At 42.9% G+C, this 19,166-nt stretch overlaps 1 protein-coding gene across 1 annotated transcript in view; it reads right to left on the bottom strand.

The window, feature by feature from the left end:
* Positions 1-430: 430 nt before the first annotated feature.
* LOC111956719 (ankyrin repeat domain-containing protein 13C) overlaps positions 431-19,166 on the bottom strand; it is a 32,068-nt gene continuing 13,332 nt past the window's right edge. Inside the window, exons 6-13 of the mRNA XM_023977261.2 lie at positions 8,691-8,757; positions 8,411-8,555; positions 7,973-8,104; positions 4,918-5,079; positions 4,693-4,772; positions 4,406-4,504; positions 3,992-4,092; positions 431-1,216 (exon numbers count right to left, since the gene is read on the bottom strand). Coding sequence (XP_023833029.1) covers positions 1,086-1,216; positions 3,992-4,092; positions 4,406-4,504; positions 4,693-4,772; positions 4,918-5,079; positions 7,973-8,104; positions 8,411-8,555; positions 8,691-8,757 — 917 coding nt within the window. The 3' untranslated portion in view covers positions 431-1,085. The remainder of the gene's footprint in view (positions 1,217-3,991; positions 4,093-4,405; positions 4,505-4,692; positions 4,773-4,917; positions 5,080-7,972; positions 8,105-8,410; positions 8,556-8,690; positions 8,758-19,166) is intronic.

Here is a 19,166-nt window from a genome sequence, read left to right as displayed (position 1 = left end):
AGTAATCCTATTGGGTCAACATAGCATGCAATTAAATATACTTAATGTCAGTGCAGTATCAAACTAGAACAGCTTTCCTGAAACCCCATCTGGGTTCTCACACACCTTTAAAGTACAGTACAACAGTCCTCTCTCAAACACAAAACACATTAAGGGCTGGATTCAATCCATATCACAGAAGATCTGCATTAAAATGTAAAGGTAATTTCCGATTGAGCCAACACAGTGTTTACCGTGAATGCAGTCTCTGCGACCACAGGAAAATTGGCTATAATTGTCAATCGCACTATAAAGTGGATCTTCAGCGCTACGGATTGAATAGAGCCCCAAATTCACACAATCACTTGAAACAGACGGTGATAGCCAGGAGGTAAGATAGATGAGCTAACCTGAAAATACAGGTGTTTGCATCCTGAGTGAGAGAGCGCGAGCGAGCAAAAGGCTTGGGTATTGATTTGTGTAAGAATGCTGTTTAAACCAGCAGGTTTAAAAATAACATTCTTATGTACTGGAAATGTATTGCTACACAGTGTTGCCCCTTTTGACTAGGCCTATATAATCTACATAATTTAAATATGAAAGTTATGCTCAGTTCAGTTATGACGTCTCTATTTTTCAAACACTTAGTTTATAAGAAAAGGGTAGTCTCCAATGGGCAGACGCTAGATGCAGTGAGTGCTAAGCCTGGAAAAGTGCACATTGAAGATGTCACAGTCAACTCCATAACTTTTCATAGCAGTGATCATGTAGTAGGTTAATGAAGTTGTTAAGCAGATGACATCAAATATTTTTTGGGGACCTTGTGCTGTTATTGCTACACATATGAACATGGTTGTGGTGCAATGCGAGTCCTGTTTGCATTGGTTTGCTATGAGGAAATATCTACAAATTGAACACTCAGGGCCAAGAGATAATTCCCTTTTTTCCATCAGAACACACAGACATCAAACAATAAGATGGCACATTCTAATTTTGTCTCAACTTAAGTTGGTTATTTTCCTTTTAAAAAAGTAGGTAGGTAGAGGCTGTTTGTCAGTTTCCGAGCGGGTGGGACGGGGGCACATCTGGTTACTATGACAACCATGTCAGAGGTCAGGGAAGCGACTGGGGTCCTCCTTGTAGTCTGCTGGGATGGAGAAGATGGACTCCTCAAAGTCATCGTAGCGAAACTCTTGGAAGGTGACCGTCGCTGTGATAGTGGGGAACACAGGGATGTCTGGAACACAAAAATAGGAGAGGTTGTTTCCAGCATTTAATATGTCAGTTTCTTCATAATTTAACAATATTTCATTTTACAGTGCATTCGGAAAGTATTCAGACCCCTTGACTTTTTCCACATTTTGTTACGTTACAGCCTTTTCTACAATGGATTTTTAATTTTTTTATTGTCCTCATCAATCGACACACAATACCCTATAATGATAAAGCAAAAACAGATTCACAGAAATGTTAGCAAATTTGTTCAAAWTTAAAAACTGAAATATCACATTTACATAAGTGTTCAGACCTTTTACTCAGTACTTTGTTAAAGCACCTTTGACTGCAATTACAGCCTTGAGTATTCTTGGGTGTGACGCTACAAGCCWGGCACACCTGTATTTGGGGAGTTCCTCCAATTCTTCTCTGCAGATCTTCTCAGGCTCTGAACAGGTTGGATGGGGAGCGTCGCTGAACAGCTATTTTAACGTTTCTCCAGAGATGTTCGATCGGGTTCAAGTCCCGGCTCTGGCCGGGCCACTCAAGGACATTCAAAGACTTGTCCCGAAGCCACTCCTGCGTTGTCTTGGCTGTGTGAACYTTTACCCCAGTCTGACGTCCTAAGCACTTTGAGGCAGGTTTTAATCAAGGATCTCTCTGTACTTTGCTCCGTTTATCTTTCCCTCGATCCTGACTTGTCTCGCAGTCCCTGCCGATGAAAAACATCCCCACAGCGTGCTGCCACCACCATGCTTCACCTTAGGAATGGTGCCAGGTTTCCTCCAGACGTGATACTTGGCATTCAGGCCAAAGAGTTCAATCTTGGTTTCATTAGACCAAAGAATCTTGGTCTCATGGTCAAGAGTCCTTTAGGTGCCTTTTGGCAAACTCTATGCGGGCTGTCATGTGCCTTTTACTGAGGAGTGGCTTCCGTCTGGCCACTCTGCCGTAAAGGCCTGATTGGTGGAGTGCTGCAGAGATGGTTGTCCTTCTGGAAGGTTCTCCCATCTCCACAGAGGAACTCAGGAGTTGTCAGAGTGATCAAAGGGTTCTTGGTCACCTCCCTGACCAAGGCCCTTCTCTCCTGATTGCTCAGTTTGGCCGGGCGGCCAGCTGAAGGAAGAGTCTTGTAAGAATCAAGTTGTAGAAACATCTCAAGGATGATCAATGGAAACAGGACGCACCTGAGCTCAATTTCAAGTCTCATAACAAAGGGTCTGAATACTAATGTAAATAAAGGTAAAAAAAAAATATATTTTATACATTTTAGAATTAAGGCAGACTAACTAATTGAAGCACAGAGATATATACACACACATGAAACCTTAAATTAACAAAATGTGGAAAAAGTCAAAGGGTCTGAATACTTTCCAAATGCAATGTATACTGAACCAAAATATAAACGCAACATGAAACAATTTCTACGATTTTTCTGAGTTAGAGATCATATAAGGAAATCAGTCAATTGAAATAAAGTCATTAGGCCCTAATTGATGGATTTCACATGACTGGGACTACAGATATGCATTTGTTGGTCACAGATACTTGAAAAAAAAGGTAGGGGCGTGGATCAGAAAGCCAGTCAGTATCTGTTGTGACCACCATTTGCTTCATGCAGCTCGACATCTCCTTCGCATAGCATGGATCAGGCTGTTGACTGTGCCCTGTGGAATGTTGTCCCACTCCTCTTCAATGGCTGTGTGAAGTTGCTGAATATTGTCGGGTACTGGAACATGCTGTAGTACATGTCGATCCAGAGCATGCCAAAAAATGCGCAATGGGTGACRTGTCTGGTGAGTATGCAGGCCTTGGAAGAACTGGGACATTTTCAGCTTCCAGGAATTGTGTACAGATCCTTGCGACATGGGCCTGTGCATTATCATGCTGAACAATGAGGTGATGGCGGCGGGTGAATGGCACGACCATGGGCCTCAGGATCTCATCACGGTATCTCTGTGCATTCAAATCGRCATCCATAAAATGCAATTGTGTTCATTGTCCGTAGCTTATGCCTGTCCATACCATAACCCCACCGCCACCATGGGGCACTCTGTTCACAACGTTGACATCAGCAATCGCTCTCCCACACAACACCATACACTCTGCGGTTGTGAGGACGGTTGGACGTACTGCCAAATTCTCCAAAACGATGTTGGGAAAGGGGAATACCTAGTCAGTTGTACAACTGAATGCCTTCAACTGAAATGTGTCTTCCGCATTTAACCCAACTCCTCTGAATCAGAGAGGTGCGGAGGGCTGCCTTAATCGACATCCACGTCTTCGGCGCCCGGGGAACAGTGGGCTCAGGGGCAGAACGGCAGATATTTACCTTGTCATCTTGGGGATTCGATCCAGCAACCTTTCGGTTACAGGCCCAACGCTCTAACCGCTAGGCTACCTGTCGCCCTGGAGGTGGTTTACGCTAGAGAAATTAACATGAAATTATCTGGCAGCAGCTCTGGTGGACATYATTGCAGGCAACATGTTGTGTGACAAAACTGGACATTTTAGAGTGGCCTTTTACTGTCCCCAGCACAAGGTGTACCTGTGTAATGTTCATGTTGTTTAATCAGTTTCTTGATATGCCACACCTGTCAGGTGGATGGATTATCTTGGCAAAGGAGAAATGCTCACTAACAGGGATGTAAACAAATTTGTRMCCAAAATTTGTGAGAAATAAACTTTTTGTGCTTATGAAARATTTCAGGGATATTATATTTTAGCTCATGAAACATGGGACCAACACTTTATATGTTGCATTTATATTTTAGTTCAGTGTTCAATAGATTCATACCAAGCTTGACTGGAAACCCAGGAGGAAGCTTCATTTGAACAAATTCTCTTAGTTTGTTGAAATGTTTGAATGGGGCTATGACCTCCAACACATTCAGTAACCTGGAAGAGGACAGAAAAAAGGGTCAGTGCCAAACACTTATTTTGAATTGATGTATGCATTATTCTAACAGTWCATTACTAGCCTAGATCCTATTCAATCAAACTTAAAATGTACCTAAAATCAAGAGGCCTTCCAAAAGAATTTGCGAGACAAGAACTTTTCTGAATAGGCGATCTGCATCCGCCTAATATACATTTAATCAGAACCTGTGTGCACAATAACGATAAATACATGGACGTTTCCAAATGCACTACAGTCAGYGGTGAGACTGATGAGAGACTACTAGCCAATAAGAGGAGGGATTCTACTCACGACTCAATGCCCAGAGGGAAGTCCTGGCTCATGGCTACGGTCGCTTTGAAGTTCTTCTTGCTCTCCTTACACACAAGGTCTCTCCCAAGATGAGGTGCCCTGGGGATGAACACACACACAAACACGCTAAATCAGCACCATTGGCGTATACGTTTGGAGGTTTAATAGTAAGCCACTGCTAGTAACGATCTTCAATGAAATAACTCAATAATAAACATTGACTTGATATTAATCTGGACAGTAGTGTCATCTGTGACCTTTCTTAAAAGGAATAAAGCAGGGCTTACTTTCCGTGCTCTGCAGAAATGTACTCCTCCCAGGAGATAGTGTTGGGGTCTGGAGCAGTGAGGGACAGCCTTCTCTGAGGCTGAGGGAAAGACAGAGGAAGATCACCACATGTAGGCTTTCCTTTATGCATCATAACCACATATCCATATTATGTGCACCAAAACCACACCCACTACTGAAGAAGACCCAAAGCCTCCCTCCCTCCATCCAAGTCCCTCCCTCACCTCATAGTTCTGCTCCACCAGGTTCCCTCCTTTGCTCAGGCTCTCCATGATGGCCTTGTTCCTCAAGACGTCCTCCTCACTCAGATGCTCCCGCCGTTTCCTGGACTCCAGCACCAGGCCGTTCACAGAGTAGAAGTCAGCCAGGAAGTTACCAACTCTCTCCTGCAGGGACAGACAYAAGCCAGATGCATAATAAACACTGGTGGCTGCATTATTAATGACACCCTATTACCTATACAGTACATACAGTGATCACTGTTTTACAGCCTGTGTTCATAATGGCTGCTCAATGAAACGACCTCTCCTGATTTGTCATAGACGCTTGCTAAAAAACTTTAATGAGCAAGCCTTCCTTCATGAACTGGCCTCTGTTAAATGGTATGGAATCAGTTTGCTCCCCTCTGTCGAAGAAGCTTGGACTTTTAAACAAATGTTTTCAGTGCTATTGGTAACAAACACGCCCCTATAAAGAAAATKAGAATTAAAAACAGGTTCAGCCCCTGGTTCGACCGTGAWCTTACAGAGTTACTCCACCTCAAGAATTGCATTTGGCGAAAGGCTCGGCACACGCAGAGTCAGGCTGGCTGGCTATCGTTCCGGCAAATGAGAAATAAGTGCACTCAGGCTATCCGGAAGGCTATCCGGAAGGCTATCCGGAAGAGCAGAGCAGTTCTCTCTCTGTGGGTCTAACCCCAAGAAGTTCTGGAAACCGGTTAAAGATCTGGAGAATAAACTCTCCTCCTCACAGCTGCCCATGTCCCTTAATGTTGATGATGTGGTTGTTACTGACAAGAAGCACATAGCTGAGCTCTTCAATCACCACTTCAATAAGTCAGGATTCCTATTTGACTCAGCCATGCCTCCTTGCCCGTCCAATGTTTCCTCATCTCCCACCCCTTCTAATGCAACTAGCCCCGATGCTCCTCCCTCCTTTTCCCAYGCCCTGCTACACAGTTTCTCCCTGCAAGCGGTCACTGAGTCCGAGGTGCTAAAGGAGCTCCTTAAACTTGACCCCAAATAACCATCTGGGTCAGATKGTTTAGACCCTTTCTTCTTTAAGGTTRCTGYCCCTATCATCGCCAAGCCTATCTCTGACCTTTTTAACCTGTCTCTCCTCTCTGGGGAGGTTCCCATTGCTTAGAAGGCAGCCACGGTTCATCCTGTATTTAAAGGGGCAGATCAAGCTGATATGGGCCTATTTCTATTTTGCCCTGTTTATCAAAAGTGTTGGAAAAATCAACTGACTGGCTTTCTTGATGTCTATAGTATTCTCCCTGATATGCAATCTGGTTTCCACTCAGGTTATGGATGTGTCACTGCAACCTTAAAGGTCCTCAATGATGTCACCATTGCCCTTGATTCTAAACAATATTGTGCTGCTATTTTTATTGACTTGGCCAAAGATTTTTATACGGTAGACCATTCCATTCTTGTGGGACGGCTAAGGAGTATTGGTGTCTCTGAGGGGTCTTTGGCCTGGTTTGCGAACTACCTCTCTCAAAGAGTGCAGTGCATAAAGTCAGAACATCTGCTGTCTCAGCCACTGCCTGTCACCAAGGGAGTAACCCAAAGCTCAATCCTAGGCCCCACGCTCTTCTCAATTGACATCAACAACATAGCTCAGGCAATAGAAAGCGCTCTCATCCATTTATATGCAGATGATAGTCCTATACTCAGCTGGCCCCTCCCTGGATTTTGTGTTAAATGCTCTATAACAAAGCTTTTAGTGTCCAACAAGCTTTCTCTGCCCTTAACCTTGTTCTGAACACCTCCAAAACAAAGGTAATGTGGTTYGGTAAGAAGAATGCCCCTCTCCCTACAGGTGTGATTACTACCTCAGAGTTTAGAGCTTGAGGTAGTCGCCTCATACAAGTTACCGGGAGTATGRCTAGAGAGTACACTGTCCTTCTCTCAGCACATATCAAAGCTGCAGGCTAAGGTTAAATCTAGACTTGGTTTCCTCTATCGTAATCGCTCTTCTTTCACCCCAGCTGCCAAACTAACCCTGATTCAGATGACCCTCCTACCCATGCTAGATTACGGAGACATAATTTATAGATCGGCAGGTAAAGGTGTTCTCGAGCGGCTAGACGTTCTTTACCATTCGGGCCATCAGATTTGCCACCAATGCTCCTTATAGGACACATCACTGCACTCTATACTCTTCTGTAAACTGGTCATCTCTGTATACCTGTTGCAAGACCCACTGGTTGATGCTTATTTATAAAACCCTCTTAGGCCTCACTCCCYYCTATCTGAGATACCTACTGCAGCCCTCATCCTCCACATACAAAACCCGTTCTGCCAGTCACATTCTGTCAAAGGTCCCCAAAGCACACACATCCCTGGGTCGCTCGTCTTTTCAGTTCGCTGCAACTAGCGACTGGAACGAGCTGCAACAAACACTCAAACTGGACAGATTTATCTCAATCTCTTTATTCAAAGACTCAATCATGGACACTCTTACTGACAGTTGTGGCTGATTTGCGTGATGTATTGTTGTCTCTACCTTCTTGCCCTTTGTGCTGTTGTCTGTGCCCAATAATGTTTGTACCATGTTATGTGCTGCTACCATGTGCTGCTGCCATGTGGTGTTGCTACCATGTTGTTGTCATGTTGTGCTGCTACCATGCTGCCTTGCTATGTTGTTGTCTTAGGTCTGTCTTTATGTAGTGTTGTCTCTCTTGTCGTGATGTGTGTTATGTCCTATATTTCTATTTTATTTGACATTTTTAATCCCAGCTCCCGTCCCCGCAGGCCTTTTTTCCTTTTGGTAGGCCGTCATTGTAAATAAGAATTTGTTCTTAACTGACTTGCCTAGTTAAATAAAGGTTAAATAAATATAAATAAAACACAGCTTATGATCAGAGACCAATTCTATTATTTCCTCTATATTCCAGTGACCCCTGCCCCAGCACAAGGTGTACCTGTGTAATGTTCATGTTGTTTAATCAGTTTCTTGATATGCCACACCTGTCAGGTGTGGCACATTCTGCTGTGTTTCAACAAAATAAATTGCCTATTGAACAGGACCGGAACCGGGAGGGGTGCTTACCGTCTTGTCCTGCCTGAAGAGCCAGCCGATCTGACTGCGGGAGAAGGTGATAGATTTGGTGGACAGGGTGGCAGAATAGACATCACTGCTCATCAGGATGTCCACCTCCTCCTCAGTCTCCATCTCAGACTCCTGCAGGGACACATCAGGCAGTCATCATAATCATCATCATAATGACATCACAGAATTCAATAGGTCCCATTATCTTTAAGAGGGACATGGTGAAAAGAGAACTTCCACACACATAAGATTCCAGAAGAAAAAAAAGATGATCCATTGTAACAATAACTGATCTTTCAATCAATCAACCTTTGCCAGGGCAATAGAAACATTCGTGTAAGGTTGGGTGGCTTGGAGAACATGGTGCCAGACCATATAGATCACATTCATGTGAGGTTGGGTGGTTTGGAGGACATGGTACCAAACCATATAGATCACCTCGTGGTGTATCCGCTGGTACACCTTCTGCTCATTGTCCAGGACATAGAAGGACTTGGAGGGCGGAGCATCTCCGTTAAAGATGAAGCTGAGGTCTCCTCTCTGACACTTCATATCTGAGAAGTCTATCAGAGTTGTGTCCAGTCTGTCAAAGGAGAAAGAGAGAGAAGGAGAAAGAGTGTAATGTGTTAACTCTGGGAGATGAGTGGTTGCACACGCCAGCTATAATCCTCACAACTTGTAGCTGGCGTCTGTGTCAAACGTGTATGTGATGCCTTACCTGATGTTGATCCCCTGCTTGTAGATCTTGCAGTTATCAGATGGCAAAATACGGGAGAGCAAGGGCACTATGAGACACGAGAAATAAAATGTAATGATCAACAGTAGTTAACGGATAAGATTCATTAAAATAAACTGCAGAGATAATATGTGGTATCATTATGTGGTATATAAATGAACATGGCAGTGACTAGACAATGCATGGTCTTTAAAGGGATAGTTATCTACTTCCCCAGAGTCAGATGAACTCGTGGATACAATTGTTATGTCTCTGTATCCAGTATGATGAAGTAAGAGGTAGTTTCGCCAGCCAATGCTAACTAGCTAAGGGCAARGATGAAGTCTTCAGGTAGAGCTAGACTTCGTCGTTGCACTAGGCCAGTGGTTCCCAAACTGTGGGGCCCGCCCCGAAGGGTCAGCAGTGGGGGTCAGCCCCCCCTCAATTTTTTTCTTTTATTTTTTAAAGGAACTAAGTCTGGCTTTAAACTTACTTCTGAAAGTTGTAATAGTAGAAAGTACGAGGAGCAATTTCGAAACTGGTTAGTGCATCGTCAGATCCTTGTCACGTTAGTCATTGCATACCTTGTCAGAAATGTCCAGATCAACTAGCCCATGTCAGCTACTGATTTTATATTTCGTTTTTATTAGCCCATATACAGTTGAAGTCGGAAGTTTACATACACCTTAGCCAAATACATATACTCAGTTTTCCACAATTCCTGACATTTAATCCTAGTAAAAATTCCTCGTCTTAGGTCAGTTAGGATCACCACTTTATTTTAAGAATGTGAAATGTCAGAATAATAGTTAGAGGAATTATTTATTTCAGCTTTTATTTCTTCCATCATATTCCAGTGGGTCAGAAGTTTACATACACTCAATTAGTATTTGATATCATTGCCTTTAAATTGTTTAACTTTTTGGGAAGTTTTGGGTAGCCTTCCACAAGCTTCCCACAATAAGTTGGGTGAATTTTGTCCCATTCCTCTTGACACAGCTGGTGTAACTAACTCAGGTTTGTAGGCCTCCTTGCTCGCACACGCTTTTTCAGTTCCGCCACAAATTTTCTATAGGATTGAGGTCAGGGCTTGTAATGGCTCCTCCAATACCTTGACTTTGTTGCCTTAAGCCATTTTGCTACAACTTTGGAGTATGCTTGGGGTTATTGTCCTTTGGAAGACCATTTGCGACCAAGCTTAACTTCCTGATTGAAGTCTTGAGATGTTGCTTCAATATATCCACATCATTTCCCTACCTCATGATGCCATCTATTTTGTGAAGTGCACCAGTCCCTCCTGCAGCAAAGCACCCCACAACTTGATGCTGCCAACCCCGTGCTTCATGGTTGGGATGGTGTCCTTCGGCTTGGAAGCCTCCCCCTTTTTCCTCCAAACATAATGATGGTCATTACAGTTCTATTTTTGTTTCATTAGACATCTCTCCAAAAAGTACGATCTTTGTCCCCATGTGCAGTTGCAAACCGTAGTCTGGCTTTTTTATGGCGGTTTTGGAGCAGTGGCTTCTTCCTGCTGAGTGGTCTTTAGGTTATGTTGATATAGAACTCGTTTTCCTGTGGATATAGATACTTTGTACGTTCCTCCAGCATCTTCACAAGGTCCTTTGCTGTTATTCTGGGATTGATTTGCACTTTTCACACCAAAGTACGTTCATCTCTAGGAGACAGAACGCGTCTCCTTCCTGAGCGGTATGACGGTGTGTGGTCCCATGGTGTTTATACTTGCGTACTATTGTTTGTACAGATGAACGTGGTACCTTCAGGCATTTGGAAATTGCTCCCAAGGATGAACCAGACTTGTTGAGGTCTACATTTTTTTCTGAGGTCTTGGCTGATTTCTTTTGATTTTCCCATGATGTAAAGCAAAGGGCACTGAGTTTGACAGTAGGCCTTGAAATACATCCACATGTACACCTCCAATTGGCTCAAATTATGTCAATCAGGGCTCCCGGGTGGCGCAGTGGTCTAAGGCACTGTATCGCAGTGCTAGCTGTGCGCCACAGAACTCTGGGTTCGAGCCCAGGCTCTGTCGCAGCCGGCCGCGACCGGGAGGTCCGTGGGGCGAAGCACAATTGGCCTAGCGTCGTCCGGGTTAGGGAGGGTTTGGCCAGTAGGGATATCCTTGTCTCATCGCGCACTAGCGACTCCTGTGGCGGGCCGGGCGCAGTGCACGCTGACCAGGTCGCTAGGTGTACGGTGTTTCCTCCGACACATTGGTGCGGCTGGCTTCCGGGTTGGATGCGCGCTGTGTTAAGAAGCAGTGCAGCTTGGTTGGGTTGTGTTTCGGAGGACGCATGGCTCTCAACTTTCGTCTCTCCCGAGCCCGTACGGGAGTTGTAGCGATGAGACAAGACAGTAACTACTAACAATTGGATACCACGAAATAGGGGAGAAAAAGGGGGTAAAAAATGTTTTATATAAAAAATTATGTTGTTCTAAACTTTAGAACAACATAATKTTTTATATAAAACATTTTTAAAACATCTAAAGCCATGACCTCATTTTCTGGAATTTTCCAAGCTGTTTAAAGGCACAGTCAACTTATGTATGTTAACTTCTGACSCACTGGAATTGTGATACAAKGAATTATAAGTGAAATAATATGTCTGTAAACAATTGTTGTACTAATTACTTGTGTCATGCACAAAGTAGATGTCCAAACCGACTTGCCAAAACTATAGTTTGTTAAGAAGAAATTTGTGGAGTGGTTGAAAAGCTAGTTTTAATGACTCCAACCTAAGTGTTGGTAAACTTCCGACTTCAACTCTATATTGTTGTAATTCTTTTGTCACTGAAATATTACTTGAATACACATTAGACAAGCCAATGCTGGAAGTGGGGCCCCGAGTGAAAAAGTTTGGGAACCCCTGTGCTAATCTAGCGCTAACGCCAGTTAGCATTGGCTCGCAAAACTACCTCTAACTTATTTTTGTAGCAACACACAGAAGCATCCAGGGTCAATACCATTCAAGACCCCTCYCACAGTCCCCCCACAAGAAGAAAAATATAAAATACAATTAATTCCATTCCCCACCCCCAAGAACCCCCCAATGCACCAACAACCAAGAGAATGAACTAAAGAGAAAAAAGAAAAAGACAGAAGAAAACAGCAAACATCAATGCAAAAAAAAAAAGGGGGGAAAAGTTAAACAAAGGACATCAAGGACAACTAAAATCATAACAGCAATGCCAACTGTATATATTTGTTGTATGTCTGGCACTATTACATGTATGTGTCAACTATGCTGTGATGGTTCCATCCTCTTCCATCCTATCATCTCTTCCCTCTGCTCAAACCTTCTCCAACCTATCTCCTGATTCTGCCTCCTCAACCCTCCTCTCCTCCCTTTTTGCATCTTTGACTCTCTATGTCCCTATCCTCCAGGCCGGCTCGGTCCTCCCTCTGCTCCGTGGCTCGACGACTCTGCGAGCTCACAGAACAGAGCGGTCCGGCAGCGCCGAGCGAAATGGAGGAAAACTCGCCTCCCTGCGGACCTGGCATCCTTTCATCCCTCCTCTCTACATTTCCTCTTCTGTCTTCTGCTGCTAAAGCCAATTTCTACCACTCTTAATTCCAAGCATCTGCCTCTAACCCTAGGAAGACTCTTTGCCACCTTCTCCTCCCTCCTGAATCCTCCTCCCTCCTCCCCCTCCTCCCTCTCTGCTGATGACTTCGTCACCATTTTGAAAAGAAGGTCGACGACATCCGATCCTCGTTTGCTAAGTCAAACGACCCGCTGGTTTCTGCTCACACTGCCTACCCTGTGTTTGACCTCTTTCTCCCCTCTCTCTCCAGATGAATCTCGCGTCTTGTGACGGCCGGCCGCCCAACAACCTGCCGCCTTGAACCTATCCTCCTCTCTTCTCCAGACCATTTCCGGAGACCTTCTCCCTTACCTCACCTCGCTCATCAACTCATTCTTGACCGCTGGCTACGTCCCTTCCGTCTTCAAGAAGCGGAGAGTTGCACCCCTTCTGAAAAAACCTACACTCGATCCTCCCGATGTCAACAACTACAGACCAGTATCCCTTCTTCTTTTTCTCTCCAAAACTCCTGAACGTGCCGTCCTTGACCAGCTCTCCTGTATCTCTCTCAGAATGACCTTCTTGATCCAAATCAGTCAGGTTTCAAGACTAGTCATTCAACTGAGACTGCTCTTCTCTGTGTCACGGAGGCGTCCGCACTGCTAAAGCTAACTCTCTCTCTCTGCTCTCATCCTTCTAGACCTATCGGCTGCCTTTGATACTGTGAACCATCAGATCCTCCTCTCCACCCTCTCCGAGCCGGGCATCTCGGCGCGGCCCACGCTTGGATTGCGTCCTACCTGACAGTCGCTCCTACCAGGTGGCGTGGCGAGAATCTGTCTCCGCACCACGTGCTCTCACCACTGGTGTCCCCAGGGCTCTGTTCTAGGCCCTTCCTTTCTCGCTATACACCAAGTCACTTGGCTCTGTCATATCCTACATGGTCTCTCCTATCATTGCTATGCAGACGAACAACAATTATCTTTCTCCTTTCCCCCCTCTGATAACCAGGTGGTGATCGCATCTCTGCATGTCTGGCAGACATATCAGTGTGGATGACGGATCACCACTCAAGCTGAACCTCGGCAAGACGGAGCTGCTCTTCTCCCGGGGAAGGACTGCCCGTTCCATGATCTCGCCATCACGGTTGACAACTCCATTGTGTCCTCCTCCAGAGTGCTAAGAACCTTGGCGTGATCCTGGACAACCCCTGTCGTTCTCAACTAACATCAAGGCGGTGACCCGTTCTGTAGGTTCATGCTCTACAACATTCGCAGAGTACGACCCTGCCTCGCAGAGAAGCGGCGCAGGTCCTAATCCAGGCACTTGTTCATCTCCGTCTGGATTACTGCAACTCGCTGTTGGCTTGGGCTCCCTGCCTGTGCCATTAAACCCCTACAACTCATCCAGAACGCCGCAGCCCGTCTGGTGTTCAACTTTCCCAAGTTCTCTCACGAGCACCCGCTCCTCCGCTCTCTCCACTGGCTTCCAGTTGAAGCTCGCATCCGCTACAAGACCATGGTGCTTGCCTACGGAGCTGTGAGGGGAACGGCACCTCCGTACCTTCAGGCTTTGATCAGGCCCTACACCCAAACAAGGGCACTGCGTTCATCCACTCTGGCCTGCTCGCCTCCCTACCTCTGAAAGAGTACAGTTCCCGCTCAGCCAAGTCAAAACTGTTCGCTGCTCTGGCACCCCAATGGTGGAACAAACTCCCTCACGACGCCAGGTCAGCGGAGTCAATCACCACCTTCCGGAGACACCTGAAACCCCACCTCTTTAAGGAATACCTAGGATAGGATAAAGTAATCCTTCTAACCCCCTCCCCCTTAAAAGAGTTAGATGCACTATTGTAAAGTGGTTGTTCCACTGGATATCATAAGGTGAATGCACCAATTTGTAAGTCGCTCTGGATAAGAGCGTCTGCTAAATGACTTAAATGTAATGTAAATGTATGGTTAACGTACAATTTCAATCCATCTAATCGAATCGAATCTACAGATTGCGAGTTGAAGAGAAATACTTTTACTAAGAGTATTAGTAATTGACTGACCCGGACTCTCCAGATCTCCGAACAGTACTATTTCGAGGGTCAATTTTAGATCAATGCTATGCATTTTCAGCAATTCCTGAACCTGAGACCAGAAACAGGCTACCTGAGGGCAATACCAAAATAAATGGTCTATTGATTCTGTATCCTCACAACAAAATCTGCAGAACTTCGATGATTTTATGCCCCAAATATTCAACATTTTGTTGGTGGCAAGAATTCTATATAATAATTTTAGYTGAAAAGCACGGTCTTGAATCTTGCGTTGTTTTATATATCAACTCATACATGGAATTGGTACATCCAAAAATCTCTTCCCAACTATTTTGCAATCTGTATGGCACAGTTGTCAACATCCTGGTCCTCAAATGAAACTGTTATACTTTCCTATTTATGCTACTTTTATTTCTCTGTCAGTTTTGATCATTTATATTGGGCAGACAGACCAGTTCCCTACCTCCTCCCGCTGCCACCTGCCTCCTCCATTTTTGGGGTAATGCTGTAATCAATTGGTTGTACTCTTGGAACGAGCAGACCTTCCCGTACAATTCTGATAACTCCACGAAGGACATAACTCTACCATTCCAATTTACAATATTGTTTAAGAACAAAATACCCTTTTCAAACACCTTTCCCATAAATACAGGTATTTTATCAACCAGCACATTCGAGTTCAGCCATAATATTTGTTGTAATCTTTTCAGGGGGATGAAATTTGAATTGTAGCCAGCTTTGCAATGCTTGTTTGAAAGAGAGAGATCATCTTTTCCAAGTATAATTTTCAATTAATCGAAAATGAGACATGGCAATCTGCACAAAGGCAAAAAGGTCATTTTTAAACAATGGATGAGCTTTTCTTAGTAATCTACTTGAGAACCATTTAGGGTTCAAGTAAAACTTTTGAATAAGCAAAGCTTTTAGAGAGAGGTTTAGTGCTTTTATATTAATAATCTCAACCCACCCAATTCATATTCATTATATAGATAGGCATGTATTTTTGCATCAGAACATTGAAGTGTAAGGGGCCTCCAGTTTTTTAGATAGATGGCAAATATAAAGACCCAGTCTGAGTCTTGTTTTAATAATAGTGAAATCAGACCTTCCTGCTGAGTACCTGACAGACTACCATTTACATAGGAGTAGTTAAAACAATCTAACAATGGAGCTTTAAGTATATCAAAAAAGGCTTGATATACCTCTATCGGTATGCCATCAAGCCCTGGGGTTTTTCCAGACTGAAAGGATTTAATAGCCTCAAAAAGTTCTTCCTCTGAAATTTGGCCTTCGCACTGATTTTTCTGTACATTTGTTAATTTTCAATTTTTTATATTATTTGGAAAGAATTCCTTAACGTAATCTTCATTCAGTGGGAGAGGATTAGACGGAAAAGAGAACATCTGCTAAAATAATTAGTTTCCTCTTATAAAATATCATTCGGGGGAATCATAGATGACTCGTCTAAAGGTAAAGAGATTCTGCAAAGTCTTTTTGTTAGTGTTCCTGTATTGGAGATTCAGGAAGAATTTTGTGCATTTTTCTCCATATTCCATCCAGTTTGCTTTATTTTTGTAATAGATTACATTAGAACGTTCTTGAATAAGTTCCTCAAGTTCTTCTTGTTTATCCTCTAACTTATTTTGTATCTCTGTACTATTGTTTTTATAAGTTAATGGATTTCCCTTGTTAGTCTTGTCTCTTTAGCCAGAAACTGCTTTTTTATTATTGATGAATATTGAATTGAACGACCTCTGAAGGTACATTTAAAGGTATCCCAAACAATAAGGGGATTTGCTGAACCTATATTATACTGGAAAAATTCAGTTATAAATTATTTTGTCTTAGTTAAAAATAAGTTGTTCTCCAGTAAACTTGGATTAAATTTCCAATATCCCCGTCCACGTGGAAACACTAAGTTATGTGAATGCCAATTAGATGATGATCCCATCGCATTCTGTCTCTTATTAAAACTTTTTTGACCTTTGATGCAAGAGAGAAATAGACAAGAAAGTAGTCAAGACGACTAGCTTGATTAAGTCTCCTCCATGTATATCTCACTAGGTCTGGGTTTTTTAGTCTCCAAATATCCACTATTTCTAATGTGTCCATAATATTTGTGATTTCCTTAAGGGTACGGTGATGATAGTTTGTAGAGTTTTACGGTCCATTAAGGTACTTAACACTGTGTTATAGTCTCCTACCATAATGATTTGATAATTTGTTGCCTGTAACTTCAATAAATTGGTATAAATGTTTTCAAAGAAGTATGGATCATCCTGATTTGGACCATATAGATTAATCAAAAGGATCCACCTTCCTTGCGAATCATTCCTGACTATTTGCACATTCAGATTGATATTTTTGTTAATTAATATCATCACGCCTTTTGAGTTCCTTTCTCCATGACAGAAAACTATTTCACCACCCCATTCCCTTTTCCACGCAACTAAGGATGTAGAGTGAGTTTCCTGTAAACAGTATGTTATATTCCTTTTCTTTCAGCCATGTAAAGACAGATCTTTTTTTATAATCTGCTAAACCGTTACCTACCCACCTACCTCATCCCCATATTGTTTTTATTTACTTTTCTGCTCTTTTGCACACCAGTATCTCTACTTGCACATCATCATCTGCTCATCTATCACTCCAGTGTTAATCTGTTAAATTGTAATTACTTTGCTACTATGGCCTATTTATTGCCTTACCTCCTCACGCCATTTGCACACACTGTATATAGACTTTCTTTTTTCTATTGTGTTATTGACTGTACGCTTGTTTATTCCATGTGTAACCCTGTGTTGTTGTCTGTGTCACACTGCTTTGCTTTATCTTGGCCAGGTCGCAGTTGTAAATGAGACCTGGTTCTCAACTAGCCTACCTGGTTAAATAAAGGTGAAATAAAAAAATAAAAAAATAATAACTGGCTATACTTATTTCACCCCTTACCATAACTAGATACTATTCTCAGTCTAAACTGACCATAATTAGTGCTTGTAAAGTTACTGCCATCAGAGGTATTATGACGGTCAAAATTAGAGGCAAGGGATGTCAAATGTCTGATATTTAGAATTCAAGAAATAGGTTCTAGCAATATTTGTTTTATTCCCTTGGCTGTTTGCCTGTGAGTCAATGCCACAGATGTTAGAAATGGGTTAGTAAATTGAGACAAGACATTATGTGTGTAGTAAATCTGAGTAGGTTGATGTGTATGATATTTGATGTGATTTTGTGAGAGTGTGTACGATGTCTGTATAAGAGTAAGACTATAATGTGTGATGTCCAMATAAATAATAACTTAATATTCATGATGATAATTGTAATCCATATCGTATCACCGTCATAGTTGCATCATAATTACATTTCCATAGCAATTGACATTTCACATGATAGAGACCTTGCATTACTCTAGAGACGGCTTCACTACAGTACAAATGTCTTCTGTACAATATGTAATTATTCCCCAATGCCCCTACTCTGATATCTTTCCCTTGCTTGTTGTAAACATATATAAACGTAGACAAATACATAAAAAAAGAGACAAAAAWTAAACACATTAAATTATAAAACAGTTCTCGACAATAGAGAGAGAGAAGAAAAGAGAGAAAGCGAGTGAAGACAATGAGATCAGGTGTGTGTGTGTAAGTCTGTATGTGTTAGCGAGCATGTAATTGAGTACGTGTGTGTTCATATCCACTTCATATTTTTCAGATATTTTTACAGTTCCCATACTTTCTTTTTTTCGTAACCTGAATACACATTAGACATGGCAAAATGTATAGAATTGCATGAAAATTTGCTTTAAAACGGCAAAATTGTTCTTTGCACCCCATGACAAATGTGTAGAATGGCAGGAAATAAGCTTTAAACCTGCAAAATTCTCTCAACTAACAAGAGGGGTGTGAACAGTTTGTGTCAGGAACAGTGCTTGTGCCCATAGAAATATACGTGGAGCGGGCAGAGGGCGCGGGATATTCCCCAATGCTGGAAGGGGGGCCACGAATTAAAAAGTTTGGGAACCCCTGTGCTAAGCTAGTGTCAGTTAGCATTGGCTCGCAAAACTACCTCTAACTTCTTTTTAAAAAAAWWWTTTTWATTGACTATCCAAAACATACAATATACTTGCAGTGAAGCCGCTCAACAACTTCATCATACCAGTCGTCCAACAGACTCCCATTCATAGCGACACACAGAAGCATCCAGGTTCAATGCCCTGCTCAAGGGCACGTTGACAGATCTCCCACCAGGCCAAAAAACGTGAACCCGAACCCTCCAAAGTTCCCCAATAGCTGTCCCTCAACAATTCGAGACCCCTCCCACAGTCCAACCCCCAAGAAGCATTGGCTCGCAAAACTACCTCTAACTTCTTTCATATTGCACGCAGAGACATAAAAAAACTAAATCCCGAACAATCTCTTTAACTTCTTTGGGAAAGGGGGGCAGTATTGAGTAGCTTGGATGAATAAGGTGCCCAGAGTAAACTGCTTGTTACCCAGGCCCAGAAGCTATGATATGCATATAAGTAGTAGATTTGGATAGAAAAAACTCTAAAGTTTCCAAAACTGTTAAAATAATGTCTGTGAGTATAACAGAACTCATATGGCAGGCGAAAACCTGAGACAAATCCAACCAGGAAGTGGGAAATCTGAGATTTGTAGTTTCATTTAAGTGATTGCCTATCCAATATGCTGTGTCTATGGGGCCATATTTCACTTCCCAAGGCTTCCAGCAGATGTCAACAGTCCTTAGAAAGTTGTTTGAGGCTTCTATTGTGGAAGGGGGTCGAAAAAGAGCTGTTTCAACAAGTGGACTAAGCTGTGGCCAATGAGTTGTTTACTGCGCGGTCACGCAGGCGCGCCGTTCCTTCTTTTTCCTCTGTAATGAATACGTTA

The sequence above is a fragment of the Salvelinus sp. IW2-2015 genome, linkage group LG32 (assembly GCF_002910315.2).
Source record: "Salvelinus sp. IW2-2015 linkage group LG32, ASM291031v2, whole genome shotgun sequence".
NCBI classification, from domain to species: Eukaryota; Metazoa; Chordata; class Actinopteri; order Salmoniformes; family Salmonidae; genus Salvelinus; species Salvelinus sp. IW2-2015.
This window is presented reverse-complemented; position numbering and strand designations above follow the sequence as displayed.